Below are 17,566 nucleotides of genomic sequence, written 5' to 3'. Positions count from 1 at the left end.
TCAGCACAATCAACTGGAGACATCTCCATCACCCACAAAGAAACCCTGCCTCCTTTGGGCACCACCCTCTTGTTCTCTCCCCAGCCCCAGGCAACTGCAGATCTACTTTATGTCTCCAGATGAGAGCTCTGACACTTAAGAGAGTAATAGTGCGAGAATCTTGTGTGCGTGGGATGTGTCCTTCCCAGAGAATAATTAGAGAAATGAAATTTGACTCTAAATGTATTTTATAAATGGCTTTATTAGCGAAGAAGCTCTGAGCATGTCTCTGATCTACATCACTTTGGGATTGATGTAGGCAAGGGGTGGGAGGGTTTTTTTTTTTTTAAGATTTATGTGTGTGTGTGCATGCGCATGCACACACCTGTGCTCATGCACAGAGACCCGAAGAAGATGCCAGGTGGGTATTCTTTATCATTCCATCTATTCTTTTTAGCTATAGCTCTCAGCTACCAAGGTTTGTGACATTTTAAAGTTTATATATGCTATCCTAAAGTATTCCTAAACTCTTCGCTCTTACCAGGTGTGTGGGCTTTTATGCTCTCTCATCAGTAAAATGTCAATAGGGCTATTGTAACAGTGCCCCACCCTGCCTGTCATTTCCAAACCCCCTGAGAGGAAGGGTTTGAAAGCACTAGCAGTTCTATCAAGTGCCTCAGAGCCTCAGCTGTGAAGAGTTAAGGAATTCGTAGTCGCCCTCACTAGACCATGAACTTCCTCAAGGCCATACGTGTGTCTGGCTGTCTTTGTGTCCACGCGTGCAGTCACAGACTTGGTACACAGTGAGTGGTCAGTCAAGTTTTTGGATGAATGGATGAATATTGTTATGATATTTTCTTGTTTCCTTTCATCCCACACAGTGTATTTTTGGGGTAACTTTGCCACGCTCTTAGAGGGGTTGGAGAGGAAACCTGGGCTGGAGGTGCCCAAGGTTTGCTCTAGTTCTCCACCGCTGCAGAATACCTCACCTCGATGCTCGGTAGTGGAGAGGGAAGTTACGAACTTACTTTCTCTCTTGATTTCTGTAGGTCGGGACTTGGGACAGCTTGCCTGCATAATTCTGGTCTTTGTCTCTCACACATAGCTAGTGGCTAGATTTGCATTAACAAGGGACCTGTAGTAGCATCTCCATCGTGCAGCTCAGGCCTCCTCGTGTGGTCACTTCCGGGAACTAGTTTGGGTTCCTCATTAGGGGTGGAGGCCTCTGATTTCCTGTATTGCTCAAATACAGAAGACAGGTATCCCAGGAGAGTCAGCTGGATGCTGTAGGAGGTGCACTAACTTCCTCCTAGAAATCAGACACCATCGTTGATCTTATGGTAGAAATTAGAGACTGGGTATAGCTCTAGTCTATGAAAGACCCTGAGTGGGATCCCCAGTACAGAAGGAAGAAAAATGGCTCCAGAAGTAACTCATAACTCATCCAAAGGATTTAAATTACCCTCCATTACCTGTTTATATTTTCTTGAATGGTGCTAAAACTTCAACCAAGGACTGTCTATGTACGAGGCTAGTGCCCCATCACTGAGTTACAGCCTTTTCGATGCCCATCCTGTTAGGCAGAGTGTCAGACAACTTGTAGACATGTTGCAGAACAACTGCAGAGGGCCGTTTCTCCCTTCGTTCGTACTTGAGCCCCATAAGATTAGGGAAACTATGCCCACCTGGCAGCAGCAGAGCTGGAGCTTAGCCCAGCCTGGGACTTGGGTGAGCCTGCCTGGAAGTGATTTCATTTTCCCTTCCTGCCCCTCCCTTCATAGTAGAGGGGGCTGCTTTTCTCTAGAAGTTTTGCTTTACAGCTGAGCCCTAGCTAAGCTTAGGTATGGCCCAAATGACAGGAGAGCTGGGGAGAAGCGTGCCTAGCCATCGAAAGATTCAGCAAGACTGTTTGCTACTTCATCCCAATGGCCTCCTTAGCATCACAGACTGACAGATTACATAAGTTACAGCACAGCCCTGCTGGGTAGGGCATAGCTGTTAAAAGGGTGAGGTTTTTTAAATTGGTATCCCACATTATTTTTTTCTATTGCCGTGGATTTAATAATTTTGAGGCAAATACGTACACTCAACGAGCCATCACTGAAAAGACTGAAGAATTTGATCTCTAGCACAAAATCCAATGCAGAGAACCAGGTACTGGCCTATCCTCCTTGAACTAGGGAGACTGATGCAGGAGAAGAAGGTGGAGGCCAGCTTAAGGGACATGATGAGACTCTGACTCAGAACTAGAAACCACAGTGGGAACCTTCAGCTTAAGTGTGGTTAAGTACAGCTGGTGTTTGTTTTGGCGCGCAAAAACATTTTCTTGAGCCTTCCCGGTTTCCTGTTCTACTTTTTGAAATTCTTTCTTTGAGGTTAGAGACTGGGATGACTGGGTGGGTAGGGGATAAAAAAAAAATGATAGAAAGAAAACAGACACTTAAAAAAAATCTTAATAGACACTAGACCTTATTCCAGGTTACTTCCGTGCTCTAGCCTGATTATAGACTGGACTGCTCCACATCTGCCATGTGACCGTGGGTAAGCTACGACCTCTCAGAGCTTCCCCTGTCTTTTGCAAAACAGCCATGATAATGCTTTCTTTGTCTTAGACGTGGTTTACAAGCCCGAGAGAGACCACTGGATCTCTGTTAAAAACCTGTTACCAGTGAGCTTTGAGAGACCCCACAGCCACACTCAAGGCATTAGCACCCATGTTTCAGAGTTGTCCCTTGGTCAGGCGAGCTGGCCAGTACCAAAAGGGTCACTCTGGGGACAGATACTAGACTTCAGACCCCTAGTTGTGTCCACTGCACTAGCCTCTAGGCACCAGGCCTTCTTGACTTACACAGTGAGAAAGAGAAACCTTGGTGTTTTGAGCCCTGGGAACCTCAGAGAAGGAACTTTTAAAAACTTGAGGCTAGCTGGGCTACCTTTAGTACTAGCACTCGAGAGGCAGGGACAGATGGATATCTGTGAGTTCGAGGCCAGCCTGGTCTACAGAGTGAGTTCCAGGAAGGCTCCAAAGCTACAGGGAAACCCTATCTTGAAAAATAAAAAACAAAACAAGCAGCAACAACAAAAAAGCAAACTTGAGGCTAGGGTGTCACCTGCCTACTTATAGCGCAGTGCACAGGAGGTGAGAGTGGCCAAGAATTCCCAGGCCTGGGAAGGTCTGGAATTATAGTAGGTTTGAGAATTGGAGGCTCCAGTATAGCAGAGCAAAGTTGGCCATGAGGGCTGGAGTGGTTAAGAGCATTGCCTGCTCTTCCAAACGTCCTGAGTTCAATTCCCAGCAACCACATGGTGGCTCACAACCATCTGAAATGAGATATAATGCCTTCTTCTGGCCTGCAGGCAGACACACAGACAGAATATTGTATACATAATAAAATAAATATTAAAAAAAAGTTGGCCATGAATGCAGAAATAATGAAAAGCTGCGCAGAAGGCAGGACTGGGTCAGAATGGACGTCAGGGCTTGACAAGAGAGCCTAGGGTTTGCTGATGTTGACTGGAGCAGAGGAATCACACAGCCCAGTTTCTGTTTGAGGAACAACTCTGGGGCTGCGTGGGAAATTGGCATGCAGCAGTTTGGGGTAAGAGGGCCTCTGCATGACACTCAGCTGGTAGACAGTGACAGTGAAACTGTTCTGCAAGCAGAGGTGATGGAACCCGGTGACAAGCTGTCTGTGGTTGCAGAGGAGCGGAGGATCAAGAATGGCTCCATACTCTCACTTCCAGCAGCCTGTGGAAAGGGGAAGGCTTGAAGGGGGCAGGCTGATGGCTTACCACATGAGGCTTGCTGGTGACAAGGAAGCCCAGTAACATAGAAAGTGGGCAGATTCACACATTCTGAGAGAGTTTGAAGCTCTTTAGGGATCATCAACATAAAATATTTAGGGATTGTCCCTTCCCCTAGGAGCACACAGATCACAGGACTGTGAATTTGGGGGAGAAACTCTAACGTATGGGTCCCAGGAGGAGCAGGAGACCCAGAGGGTGTAGTGACTGGGCACTCCACCAGAAAAGTCACTAGAGAATTAAGAGATGAACAGGAAGGTGTTCTTGCTCCCGAGCAGTCCAGAATCACTGATGGTCATGTCTGGTCCGGCACCCTACCGCTCCCTCCCATCATACCTCTGATCAAAGCCATGCCCACGGCTGCTCTCTGCTTGGTACTGAGCACTTGGGTCTTGCACTGTATGTGCCCTAGGGCACTTGGGAGCACTTTGATGTCAACCCTGGCGGCCTCTCTGTTCCCAGCTTCCTTAGCAGAGATGGTTTGGAGACTGCTGGTTTAGTAGATCCTGGCTTTCCCCTCAGGTACCTGCAGGTCTTTCTAGCTGTAGAGATGCTGGGAAGTTTTGCTGACTGAGAAACCTTCCATAAGACCATTTCACACTCCTGTACCCTGTGTCCTCTTTAAAAAAAAAAGAAAAATCTGCTTTCTTTTTCTGTAACTTCTGCAAAATACTTTATTGTGTTAAAAAGGAAAAGAAAAAGCAAGACATGACCTTTCAAATGTATTTGGAAAGCAGTTTAGAGTTGTAATGCAATGAGGACTAAGAGCTGCAGATTTAAGCAGACTGTAGCTCTTGGCACAGCCCAGGGCCCATTCAGTTTACAAATCTGAGGAGAGCAGCAGAGACCCCAGAGAGATGCTGTCCTGTGGGGACCAGAGTAAACACCTGTGGGAGCTTTGGCCTGTGACCTCGAGACCCCAGAATATAAGGGCTTCTTCCTTCTTGCCTGGGTGTTGAAAGTCAGCTGGGTTCCCCGTAAGCATCCAGATCCCACACCTGAGAGCTTCGGTTCTTAGTGCCTCGTGGACACAGATGGGCATTTGGCTCTGCCTGGAGTCCTCCTGGGTCACTTTCATTTCAGGTGGGTGGGGCTTTTGTTAGTTTGATTGGCAAGTTTCTGAGAGAGGGTCTCTCTGGGGGGACTCTGTGTATAGGCCTGGCTGGCCTTGAACTTCCGGGAGTCTTCCTGCCTCTCCTTCCCAGGTGCCGCGACTGTAGTCAGGTGTCACTGCACCTGGTGCTCCTTTTTCTTTTTCATGAAACTGCAGAGCCACTTCCCTGACCTTTAACTGAACCACGTGTGCAGCTGGAGAGCCCGCTCCTCTCCTTCCTTATCCCGCTCGATGCCTTTTCTGTGTCAGGTTGTAAATGTCTCGTCTCCAGCGTGTGCCCCATGCTCGGGAAGGTGCCTGGCACAGTGAAATGTCCAGGCTGGCAGAGACTCAGCAGTCACGCCCCATTATTGTTCAGGTGGGGGCAAAGGAAGCTAGAAGAGGAGTCTGGGAGTCTTCCCCATTATGAGGGCTGCAAGGGTGGAGTCAGACCTTTGCCGCTGTGGTGAGCAGGGCCCCGCCTTTGCTCCTTCCACCCTTGAGCTGAGAACACAATTCATCACATACTAAACTTGGCCTGACTCAAGTAGAACCGCACACATGCTGGCCAGGATGGCCTGCTGGTAGAACCCCTATTCCAGCCAGCAGTAAAAGCATGGGAGAAAGGGCTGTAGGGCTTTGGCTGGCTGTGGCACCATCAGGCAGAGCCGACAGAGGAGAGGGGTGAAATGTCAGAAGGAAAACGTTCCTGATACCTCAGCCACAGGAGACACTGCAATGTTTTATTAATTGGCACCTCTCACATCTCATGGAACTTTCCAGCCCCTTTAGGCCTGTATTCTCGGTGCGTCTTCACTTCAGCCCAGGAACTTCAGGGTGTTTTGGTTAGTCCCGAGCCATATGTCCCAAGTGGTAAAGTAGGCGCTCTACCACAGCATACTGACAGCCTCTGACATCACTGACGTCAGCAGGACTGTTAGCTGGCAGGGCAGCGAGCTCTACACTAGGCATTAGGAGCTGTAGATTATAGACCGTAGGTCTATCACTTTCCTATTGTTACTACTACTTATGGTCAGGTCTGTCACCCTGGCTGGTCTGGAATTCTCTATGTAGACCAGGCTAGCCTGAGACACAGAAATCCACCTGCCTCTGCCTCCTGGGACTAAGGGAATATGCCCCTATGATGTAGCATTCTCCTTTGAGCCTCAGCTTTTCCAAGTAGCAAGAGGCTTTTCTAAGTGGGGCCTGGAGTCCCCTCGGTTTGACTCTGCCGTAAGGTTTTTTTTTTTTTTTTTTGTTATTTGTTGAGCGTGTACTATGGACCAGGCCCTGTCGTGATCCTGGATGCATCAGAGCTGTCACTCTGCTGGAGAAAGCCCCACAGCCCCACAGGTTGGTGACCGTTTATTGAGAACATCCTTTCATGTCAGTGGACGTGAATGGATCAGTGTGTGTGCCTTTTTTTTTTAAGATAGGGTCTCATGTGGTCCAGATTGTCTTTGAGCTTACTGTATAGTCAGGAGTGACCTTAAACTTCTCATCCCCTGCCCTGCCTCCCGAGTGCTAGGACTGGAGACATGCACAGCCACACTCAGCTTTGCGTCACTCTTTGTAATCATTGAACCTTTCTGAGGCAGGTGTGATGTGACCTGAGCCAGACTATTTTTCTGAGTGTCCCTCATGCTAGCAGAGGATGCAGGACCTGAGGGTGTGCCAGAGGTAGAGGTGTAGGGATGATGTGGGAGTGTCATATCAATCTGTTGATTTCATTGGCTGAGCAATAAAGAAACTGCTGGCCCTGATAGGTTAAAAGATAGGTGGGCGGAATAAACAGGATAGGATGCTGGGCGGAAGAGGAAGTGAGGTCAGACTCTGCGCTGCTTCCAGAGGGACCGGACAGCCGCCATGCTCTGCTCTCCCAGGCAGCTGCAACCCACGATGGACTTAGGCTAGAATCTTCCCGGTAAGCGCACCTTGGGGTGCTTACACACATCATTAGAAATGGGCTAGTCCAGGTGTGAGAATTAGCCTATAAGGGCTAGAGTTCATGGGCCAAGCAGTTCTTAAATGAATACAGTTTGTGTGTTGTTATTTCGGGCATGAGCTAGCCAAGCGGCCGGGGTGTTGGGGACGCAGACCCGCCGCCGTTCTTATTTCAACATAGGGAGTGAATGCCAGAAAGACAGCCCTGCCTGCCATAAGCCAGTGTTGTAGACCAAGTGCAGATTAGGAGAGGAGGTGGGACGTGGGCCTGTGCATAGCTACTGGCACAGGTAACCCATGTTGCCCAGGAGAAAGAATAAACGAGAGGCCTGAGAAGGACCAGGCCGTTCCTTCTGGTATCACCCAGGTGTCTGCATCTCTCAGCATGAGAGAGTCAATGCCCAGCAAGTGGACGGCTGTGTCATGGGATGGAGAGATGCGCAGAGCGACAAGAGGAAGCAGAAGAGCGTGAACCACAGCATGGGAGCACCAGTCGTTCAGGTGCTGGTCTAGAAGAGAGAGAAAGTGCGCTCTGAGAAGTTGAAGGAAGGCATCCACTCCCCAGCATCAGTTTTTCTCAACTCTCAAGTGGAGTGTAGAGGCGTCCTCTGCACAGGTGCTGCTGTGACCCAGCCTGGCTGCTCAGGGGGAGGGCGCCGGCTGTTAACAGTTCATTATTTATTCAGTATGAAGTACCCAGTGCCTGCAGGTACGGGAAAGCCCTTCAGGGTACACTGGGAAACAAAAGAAAAGACTGTGCTTGCCCTTGTGGGAGGGAGGATCTAAAAGAATGACCTGTGGTCTTTAAAATCTTGTGTGTGCAGCCCATACTCATGAAATACGCGGCTGAGGGTGGTTCAGGCTCAGGTATTTTGTTTTAGCTGCACAAGATGGATTAAAATGGGAATAGAAATAAAACAGTCTGTGGAGGAGAAGTGGGCAGGACCTAGGACAGTAAAAAAGCACAGAGCCTTTGATGTGACTTTTCTGCTTTTAAGGAAACAGGCTCCAGGTCTTGGGGGTGGGGAGGAATGAAAACAGTTTGCAGCAGTGACCGCAGAGGATCGTGCAGCTGCTAACGGCAGCTGAGGGCTGGGAGGACTTTGGATATATTTTTAGTGTCTTGATATAATCGTTGTACAGGGTTTCAGGTAATTTGGACTTGTTTCTAAGACATATGCTTGAATGAAGAAAAGCAAGATGAAAGATAAAGTTTTGAGCAGTCATGATATTTCAAGCCTGTAATCCTCGCATCTGGGAGGCTGGGAGCTGGAGGCCCACCTGGGATTTTATAGTCAGTTCCTGCCCAGCCTGGTCCCAGAGCCTTCCTCCAAAAGAAAACAAAAGATGACCAGCAAATTGGCTTAGTGAGTAAAGGCTCTCGCCTCACGAGCCTGGCCACTGAACACCAGACACAGGGAAAGAGCTCCACAGATATGTCCCCTGATTTCCATATGGGCATTGTGGCTCCCACACACCTACACACTTCATGTCACGTGCACGCATTAAAGATATAAAAAATAAATGAAAATTTTGCGTACAAAAATTTTAAGGGAAAATGAAGGGAAGGCTTTTGTGTATGACCCAGACATTTCTGAAGGAACCAAGATATACTATGCAGGGTGGGATGCCAGTTCTTACATCTTTCCATTTGCACCTTGTGAGTTTTATTTCTCTTGCACAGATATCTTAAAGCTTGATAATTTGTGGGCTGGGTTGTAGTTCAGTGGTAGAACACTTGCGTAGTGTATAGAAGGCCTTGGGTCACATGTCCAGCGTTACTAATAATTAATAATAAAAACATAACTATTCCCCTAAAGAAGATTTAGAAAGGTGGCTGGAGAGATAGCTCAGAGGAATAGAGCACTGGCTGCTCTTCCAGAGGTCCTGAGTTCAATTCCCAGCACCCACATGGTGGCTCACAACCATCTGTAATAAGATCTGGTGTCCTCTTCTGTACTGCAGGATACATGAAGGAAGAAACCTTTATACATAATAAATAATTTTTTTTTTTTTAAAAAAGAAGATTTAGGAAGTAAGGCAGGTGTGGTGACTCCTGTAATCGCAGCAGCTGGGAAACAGACACAGGGAGACCAGGAGTTTAAGACCAGCTGTGGTTTCATGGGGAATTCAAGGCCAGCTTGGGCTATGTGAGTCTTTGTCTCAAAGAGGTAGAGAAAATATAGAATACTTTAAAAATCACTCATAATTTGGATATTTGTATATGTGGTTATATGGTCTTATTTCACTTAACAGTGTGAACATTTCCTCATGCTTGTCTGTCTGTTGAGACAGGATCTTGCTATGTAGCCCAGGCTAGCTGGACCTGAGATCATCCTCCCTCAACCCCTCTGGTAGCTATGATTCCAGGCCTTACCTATGCCACAGCAGGATGAAGAATATAGATGTGGAAGAAAAGTGAGCTTGGGTGTTTGTGTGTGAGCTGAAAACTCCTTGGAGCTGTGTTTGGAATCACTGTTCCCTGCGGGATGGGGACGGATTCTTTCCAGGATTGGGCTTGGGGCTTGGCAGTGATCGTTTTCTGTGCCACCAGCTCAGGTTTCTGCCTGTGCAGCTCATAGGGCCAGACAGAGTAAGAGCAAGGCCAGAGCCCCATGAGGTGTCCCAGAGAGAGGCTGGCACTTCAGATTAGCAGGTAACTTCATCTGCTGGTGTCAGATCCCGGAGATAGGGAAGAACAGCGCAGCCTCTGGCAGACAGCCTTTCCCTGCGGTCCCTGGAGCCATCCATTCTGTCATTCCATAGATATAGGTAGCAGCAGGAGAGGATGGGTGGGTGGGTGGATGAAAAGCAATGTGATCCAGGTTTATTTATAGAGCACTCCTCTGTAGCAGGTGCCGAGCGGAGCATCTTGGAAGGAAGCAGCAGAGCAGGTTGGCTCAGCTGCCAGGCTCAGGCCTTTGAGTCTGGTGCATTGAAAATCCAGACCCAAATCCCTCTTTTCATGGAAGAAATAGGCTGCAGCAGATGGTGTGGGCTGCCCAGGCTTTGACCCATCCCATGGGCTGCTGGTGCCACACGGGGACACATCTGAGCCTGGGAGCCACATGGATCTTCCTGAGACCTTCCCAAGTCAGGTTATAAGGGCTTATTTACTGGATGGGGCCTTTGAGAGAGATGGTCATAAAACAAGTGCCTGGTAACTGTCCTGTCACTCTTTCCACTGGTGGCTTTGTCACTTGTCCTTGTTACTACAGTGTTATCACTATTGCAGCAGGCCATTTACCTGTCCTGGGCTTTGAACAGTTTCCCTAAAGGAAGGGGAGGCAGAGTGGTTAGCAGAAGATACCACATCTACAATCCTTCAGCTGAGGCCCTCGCCACAGCTAAGAAGTCTGGGCGGGGTGCGCCATCTGCTGGATGCATCAGGGACTGCTTTACACAGAACTTGTGTGTCTCCTCCATCTCTCCATGCCTTCATTTTACAGGTGGGGAACCTGGCCCAGAGAGGGGTAGCGTCTTTGCTCCAAAGAATAGGCTGTGATGTACAATGTGTGCACGCACATCCCTAAATAATTTCTGTGTCGTATCCTTACAGTCATGGTTCTCTTTGCTCTAGAGTGTTGTCTTCCACAGGGCTGTACTGTTTTCGACTTCACACCTTTGCTTCCACTCCCTCCTCCTCCATGTACCTGTCCCTCCCTTCCCACTGGAGGGATCATGGGAAACTAAATTTGAAGCCATCCAGGAAATTAACTAGTAAATGGTTGCTTTCCACCTACCCGGTATCCCAAATGCTCCCCTGTGGGTCCCTTTTCAGTAGCCACACCTCTGTTCACCTCCTGACTCATGTCAGAAACCAAATTCCTCATCAGCCAGATTCTGTCCACACATTTCCTCAGGCTGTGCCTCGAATGCATCTCAGTACCTGCGTGTTCTCCATTGCCTTCTCACACCTGACCTCCTCAGAAGCTCTAAACTTACTCCCACCCAGGCCCTGCTCTACAGAGACATCAGAATTGTCTTATCTCATGGCCTTACCTACAAGCCTTCCAGGATGGGCAGGTGGCCTCTGCCCACCCTCAGCGTCCTCGATGTCACTGCCCCTCTTGCTCTCCCTCAGTGCCTTAGGACCTGCTGCTCCCTTCCTGAGGACACCCTTTGCCTCTCTCTTTTTACACTGTTGAATTTTACTTTGAGGCAGAGTCTCATTCCATCATCACAGAGCTCTCAATGTAACTGCATAGCGCTGGCTGGCCTCAAACTCACAGTAATCCTCCTGTTTCAGTCCCTTGAGTGCTGCAATTACAGCATGGTGTAAGTCAACATGCCCAGATTCTGTCCCCCACCATCCTTGCATCTTGACTGACACGGTACTTCCTGATTCCTAGTCTTGGTTGGTTCCTGGCCATCCCTGTGGTACCCTTGGAGCCCTGAACACATGGTCATGATCTAAGCAATGGTAGCTTGATGCCAAATACAGAGAACTCTAAGCTATGTCATCATGTGTGTGTGTCTGTTTGAGGTCCACGGTGAGGGTGTGAGGTCAGGGAACAATTTGCAGGAGTCATTTCTCACCCTGATGCATATTCTTTTTTTTTTTTTTTTTTCTTTAATAAAACAAGGTCTCTCTCCATAGCCCTGGCTATTCTGGAACTCACTGTGCAGATCAGGATGGTGCAGAGCTCACAGAGATCTTGCTTCTGCCTCCCAAGTGCTGGGATTACAGCCGTGCAGCACCACCTGCTCCGCGCTGTTCTTTAAGATGTGGCTAGTAGCCGGGCGGTGGTGGCGCAGGCCTTTAATCCCAGCACTCGGGAGGCAGAGGCAGGCGGATCTCTGTGAGTTCCAGGCCAGCCTGGTCTACAAGAGCTAGTTCCAGGACAGGAACCAAAAGCTACGGAGAAACCCTGTCTCGAAAATCAAAAAAAAAAAAATGTGACTAGTAGTCTACCTGGGGTTAGTGCTTTCTCTCAGTTCTCCGTGGAAAAGGTAGTTGTGTCAGAGGTCATCAGCGTCTCACCTCTCTGCCCTCCTGCTTCTGTCCCCACAGGCTGAGGAGCGATGCGACAGGCGTGATGGAGGTCGAGTCCTCCTACTCGGACTTCATCTCCTGTGACCGGACAGGCCGGCGGAATGCAGTCCCTGACATCCAGGGTGACTCGGAGGCCGTGAGCGTGCGGAAGCTAGCTGGAGACATGGGCGAGCTGGCACTTGAGGGGGCAGGTCAGAGCCTATGCCAACACCCTGGTGGGCAGGTGGGGAGGTGCCCTGCTAGCTCTCGCTAGTCTCCAGATCCCACACTTCCTCAGAGAAATGTTTCTAACTTGGAGCTGTCCGTGATAGTGGCAGAGCCCAGCCAATGTGTAGGCTAGAGAACGCCAGTGCCTTGGTCCTGAGGGCTCTGGCGAGCATCTGGGCCACTTCCCTTCTCCCATTTCAACACCACCAACAAGCCCTGTCAGGTCTCTGATGTATCCTAACTCCCTCTGCCTTGTGCTTCATCCTCTCTGCATCCCCATAGCTGCCCTGTCCCCTGCTGCTCACCAGGACTGGGCAAGCTTCTCAGGCAGCAGGCAGCAGGATTAGTTAGCCACCCAGTCCTGCCAGGCTTCTGCCCCAGACTCCCTGATGGTATCTCAGAGCCACGACACTCCACAGTGTCTTGGGCTCTACTCCTGCCTTTTTTTTTTTGTTTGTTTGTTTTTTTTTTGTTTTTCGAGACAGTGTTTCTCTGTGGTTTTGAAGCCTGTCCTGGAACTAGCTCTTGTAGACCAGGCTGGTCTCGAACTCACAGAGATCCGCCTGCCTCTGCCTCCCGAGTGCTGGGATTAAAGGCCTGCGCCACCACCACCCGGCTACTCCTGCCTTGTTACCCACACCTTCTCCCACGCACCCATGTTTTTCTAGTTCTCTATCAGGGTGCAGAGCTTCCTAGTCAGGGCCTTTACTCCACTGTTGCTCGTCTAGAACATCCCCCAGTGGAGTTAGGACCACTTGCTGCCCCTTCACTCTCAGGGCCAGCTTAGCAGAGGCCCTGAGCAGCCTCCTCTGAGAGCTGATGTGCTGTCCCAGCCACATTACTCTCAGAGGTCTCAGTTCTTTGACTTTGAGCTCTAGAAAAGAGGGGCCTCTGTTCTTCCTGCATGTGGCAAGCAGTTGGTGACCACAGGCTGAATGACCCAATGAAGAAACCAAGAGGAATCACTCAGTACTACCTGGGACACCTTGGTCCCCATTTCTCCCTCTGTTCTGCTCAGCTCAGGTCCCCAGATGGCTGTTGGCCCTTCCTGGGAAGCCTTCACTTCCAGCTCTTCCCTGCTGCAGGCACCGAGGCCATGCTTGCCAGAGACACCACTTCCCACTCTACACTGTGGCTTCCTCCCTGTCACTCCAGGAGCAGTCGGTCCTTAACATAACATCGTTTTGGTGGCCCCAGTCTTGAGTTCTTGCCTCATTGCCCAGAAGGGACTTAGGACAGAACAGAGACTGTGTTGGGGGCAGGAACCCAGCTTCTCATGACAGATCAACTGAGGCCAAGAAAAATTGGGAGTTTTCCTAGGTTCACCCAGCACATGACCATAGTTAGTATGACAGTCTTTCTGCCTTGAGAGAGCTCGCTGCCTCTTACCCCCAGAGCCTCACCCAGATGTGAACACCTCCACAGTGCCCGTGCCACGCCCCTCTGCAGCTTCAACTCTCTCTTCCAGCCTGCAGGCTCTAGAGCTGTGAGGGCTTCTTCACCTACTGCCTGGGCCACACATGCTGGTGGCCTCTCATGGTGGTGCGTTTTGTGCTGAGGCCTTCCCTGACCACAGCTCATCTCTAGCAGAGGAGCCTTTTCTCCTTTGTCTCCATGGCCCTGTAAACACAGCACCCCTGTGAACTGAATGCTGCAGCCCAGGCTGTCTGGCCCTCTGGGACGAGTAGGGTTTGGCACGTGACAGGCACTTATTCAGTGGCTGCTCACTGCCCAGCTGAATGAGCAGTGTGTCCAGCTGGCACACTGGGCACAGTGCCAAGGGTTTCTTCAAGGCCTCTCTGCTCTAATCAGCTTTGTTTGGTGCCTTCCACCCTCCTTAGCCACCATAGCTGCCAGTCCTCTCCTATAGGCCCTTCCAATGCCATTTGCCCTACTTGAGAGTCTTCATGATATGTGGGTCCTCCCAGTACATGATGCTTGCTAGTCACAGTGACTGATGTCCAGAAAGGAGACATGAAAACAGAGCAGTGCTTGGTAAAGCTGGGGCAAAGTGACCAGTTATGAGAAGCCTCTGTGAGGAGGCCTTGCAATAAAATGTTTCCAGGCATTTCTGAGCCAAGCAGACTCATAGAGGACAGGGACTTAAATGTTACCCCTGAGATTTTGACCCAGTAGGCCAAGGACCCCAGAATTTTCTCTGTCACAACTTCCAAGAGCTGGTGCATAAGCTGAGGACCAAAATCCTCAAAGGCTTAAGAGGTCCTAGCAACCTGGTCTCCTCAAGCCTGTGGCCTGCCTGATGTGTATACTCTGCAGTATGAGGTACAAGTGTCTGTCCCTGGTGTCTCAGACACAGAGCAGATGCTGCTTTACTTTGCCTAAGAGCAAGAGAAGCCACAGGCTAGCCATGGAGAACACAGTGCACTCACCTTGGGCATCACAGCTTTTTTCTTCCCTGGGATGGATAGGAGAGGACCTTCTCCCCAACTAAGGGGGAGCGGAGGCTGGCAGGAAGGAAGTATAATTGTTAGAGGACCTGGGGTCACATCCTGTGCTCCAATAAGCCACATTGGATGGCAGTCCTCAGTATGCCAATTACAAGGACCGAATTAGGAGCTGGAGTGAGGGCTCAATGGTTAAGACCCCTTGCTGCTTGTAGAAAGGACCCAAGTTGGATTCCCAGCACTCACAACCAAATGTAGCTCCAGTTCCAGGAGATCCAGTGCCCTCTTCCGACTTCCAAAGGTACCTTGCATGCATGTGGTACATATCCATGCAAGCAAAACTTATACACATACATGCAGCCAAAATAGTCATACAAATAAAGTAAAAATAAATTGAAATATTTTAAAGAGCCAAATAATATGAAGAGCAGGAAAAGGCAATTTATTCAACACAGCCACATTGGGAAGAGGGACGAAGAGATCCAGTGACCGACCCCTCCAGGTTCATCTTCAGGGCTGTGCCATGAGGGCAAGTTTAAGTAGCGGCCAGAGTTGTTCATACCTCAGCAGTCCCGCACAAGGTGGGATCCTCCTTTAATCCCAGCACTTGGGAGGCAGAGGCAGGCGGATCTCTGTGAGTTCGAGACCAGCCTGGTCTACAAGAGCTAGTTCCAGGACAGGCTCCAAAACCACAGAGAAACCCTGTCTCGAAAAACCAAAAATAAATAAATAAATAAATAAACAAGGTGGAATCCTGCCCCCCATGGACCCTTCACTGTTTAGAGCCCACTGTCCTCAGGGTCTGACTAGTTGCCGAGCTCTTTTCCAGGAGAAAAGTCCCTCTGGTTGGCTCGGGCTTTAGGCTTTTCTGCAGCAGGAGATCCTGGGGCATTGTTTCAGTAGTCTGACAACCAAGGTGAAGGACAGAGTCTGTTTAGAATGTCTCCACTCCTGCCAGGCTGGCTACTGCAGAGTGGCTTGCCTGCAGTCTCTAGCAGCAGAGTGACAGAGCAGAGACATGGGTTCAAAGGGTCACAGCTCATGGTGGGCTTCACAAAGTGCATGTTTCCTTAGATGCAGTCATGGGTGTTAGGCCTCCAGGGGCCCGGAAGTGGGTAGAGCCTTGGTTCAGTCACCATCCTCAGAGGAGGTAGCTTCATGCCAGGCAGGCTCAGATTGGCACACACTTGAGTCACAGTGCCAAGTTTTGCCCACACTATTTACTTTCATGAGCACTCAGGCCCAAGACTGTCATGTGGGGCACTGGGAGGCCAACCTGCCAGCAAGCCTCTATAAATTCCAGAGAATGCAGCTTAGTGGAGGACGCTGGGCTCCGCAGTAAGCAGACTCTCCACCCTTAGATTGTAGGGACATCAGTCAACTTGCTCCTCTGAGCCTGTTTTTGCATGGGTGTCATGACCCCAAACACACCTTCAGGTTGCCGTGTGAACTGTTGGCAGAGTGCCTGCAGTAGCCAGACCCAGGACTCAGTTCAGGCGTATAGACAGGCCCAATGGCAGGATGAGATAGATGGACCTTCAGTGGCATCACAGTGTCACGGGGGCTTGAGACTGGTGATTGAGCTTTGCCCATATAACCGGGCTCTGTGGAAGATGCTGACCCTGGGAGGGTTGAGGATGGAATACAAGCCGGGCACTGTTGTCAGGTGGGTGAGGCAGAAGCTGCTGGTTCCACCTCCCAGCGGGCCTTGAGAAAGCTGGGAGTGAGTGAGGAAACCCAGCTCACACAGGGACTCAAGAGCAGGCCTGGTTGCTCTCAGCCGACTGCTATCTTCAGCACAGCTCAGGTTTCTGCCGGCTGGAGTAGAGCAGGAGTGGATGCTAGCAGTGGAGTGCTGAGTCAGGCAGTCCAGATGTGCATCCTGTACCATCGTGGGCCCTCCTGAGCTGGGCTGGTGGAGTCTGCTATACTGTCTTCAACGATTTTCTCATTTACTACGCACATACTTGTTTCTGGGAACTTCACATTCGCAGTCCCCCCGGGGAGCACACACTCTTCTCACACTTTAGCACCAGTCCTGACCTTCTGGTTTTCACTGTACTAGGAGCCCTGCCAGCCTTTCCATGGGAGAGCAGGCAGATGCCTCTGGCCCAGTGCAGCTCTTAGCCTGCTCCAAAGGCTGGCCACAGTGATCAATTTGCCTGGTCTTTCCAGACCCCTGTGCTTTGTAGTGTGTGACTGTGTCCAAAACTTCCTCCTTCTCTCTCCCCTACAGAAGGACAGACGGAGGGAAGTACCCCAGAGAAGGATGCCAGCAGCCAGCCCCAGGGCAGTGATGCGAGCAGCTCGTCTTGAATCCAGCCTTGGTCCTGCAGGCTAACTGTCCCCTCCTGGACTGGAGCCCTGGCACAACCCAGAAGTCTCTTCTCTGAGCAGCCAGATCGACTGAGCCTCGTGGAGGCCTCTGTGGCGCCTACTCCAGCAAAGTCCTCTGCCCACGCCATGGGTCCACTTTCCCTTCCACCTCCCCACAGTGCCCAGGTACACCATCACCACAGGATGTTATTTATTCAGCCAGGTGGGGCCCGAGTCAGGCCCCGCCCCCCAGGTGGGCAGTCCCTACCTGGACAGGGACTGTCCCCACACCATTCATCCCTCCAGTCAGCCGCCTATGTCAGAAAGATCCTCCTATCCCTTTTTTAAAGCCTCTTTTACATTTTTTAAAAACATAACTTTTTTCATCAGAGAAGGGGGAGCTGACAATCACTTTTTTCTGTTTTGGTTTTGGTTTGTTTTGGAAGCCGTTTTAAGCTTAGTTCTGATGATCTATGCAGCTCTAAGTTCCCCTCATGGAGCCTCAGATCCAGTTGTAGGGAAAGGATTTGGACTCAAAACTAGCTGACCAGTTCTTTGCCCTTTGTACCAAGAGAGTGATACTTAGGTCCCAGGAAATAAACGCTGATGATTTGTGTGACTGGCTTAAGACTGTTTCTTTTAACCACCAAATGCCCAACTGGGCTTTGTATCCCCACATCTTCAGCCGGCACTGCTGCCCTCTGTCCTGTAGTGACCAGGGTAACTCCTCACGTGCCATCTGATGAGCCCTTCCCCACCCCATCCTCACACAGCCCATGGTGATAACCGGAAGGGGGCCTGTGAGATGGCTCAGTGTGTAAA

General features: G+C 50.1%; 1 protein-coding gene across 7 annotated transcripts in view; it reads left to right on the top strand.

Annotated features, from left to right (window-relative positions):
- Positions 1 to 17,363, top strand: part of Pkig (cAMP-dependent protein kinase inhibitor gamma) — a 62,426-nt gene extending 45,063 nt beyond the window's left edge. For all 7 annotated transcript variants that reach the window (XM_050150965.1, XM_050150963.1, XM_050150962.1 and 4 more), the window contains 2 exons: positions 11,835 to 12,007; positions 16,665 to 17,363. In XM_050150965.1, coding sequence (XP_050006922.1) covers positions 11,860 to 12,007; positions 16,665 to 16,744 — 228 coding nt within the window. In that variant the 5' untranslated portion in view covers positions 11,835 to 11,859 and the 3' untranslated portion in view covers positions 16,745 to 17,363. The remainder of the gene's footprint in view (positions 1 to 11,834; positions 12,008 to 16,664) is intronic.
- The last annotated feature ends 203 nt before the right edge of the window (positions 17,364 to 17,566 follow it).

Source organism: Alexandromys fortis, unplaced genomic scaffold (assembly GCF_014885135.2).
Source record: "Alexandromys fortis isolate MF-2015 unplaced genomic scaffold, M_Fortis_MF-2015_v1.1 scaffold_27, whole genome shotgun sequence".
Classification (NCBI taxonomy): domain Eukaryota; kingdom Metazoa; phylum Chordata; class Mammalia; order Rodentia; family Cricetidae; genus Alexandromys; species Alexandromys fortis.
Note: the sequence above shows the minus strand (reverse complement) of the source record. Positions and strands in the feature narration are given on the sequence as shown.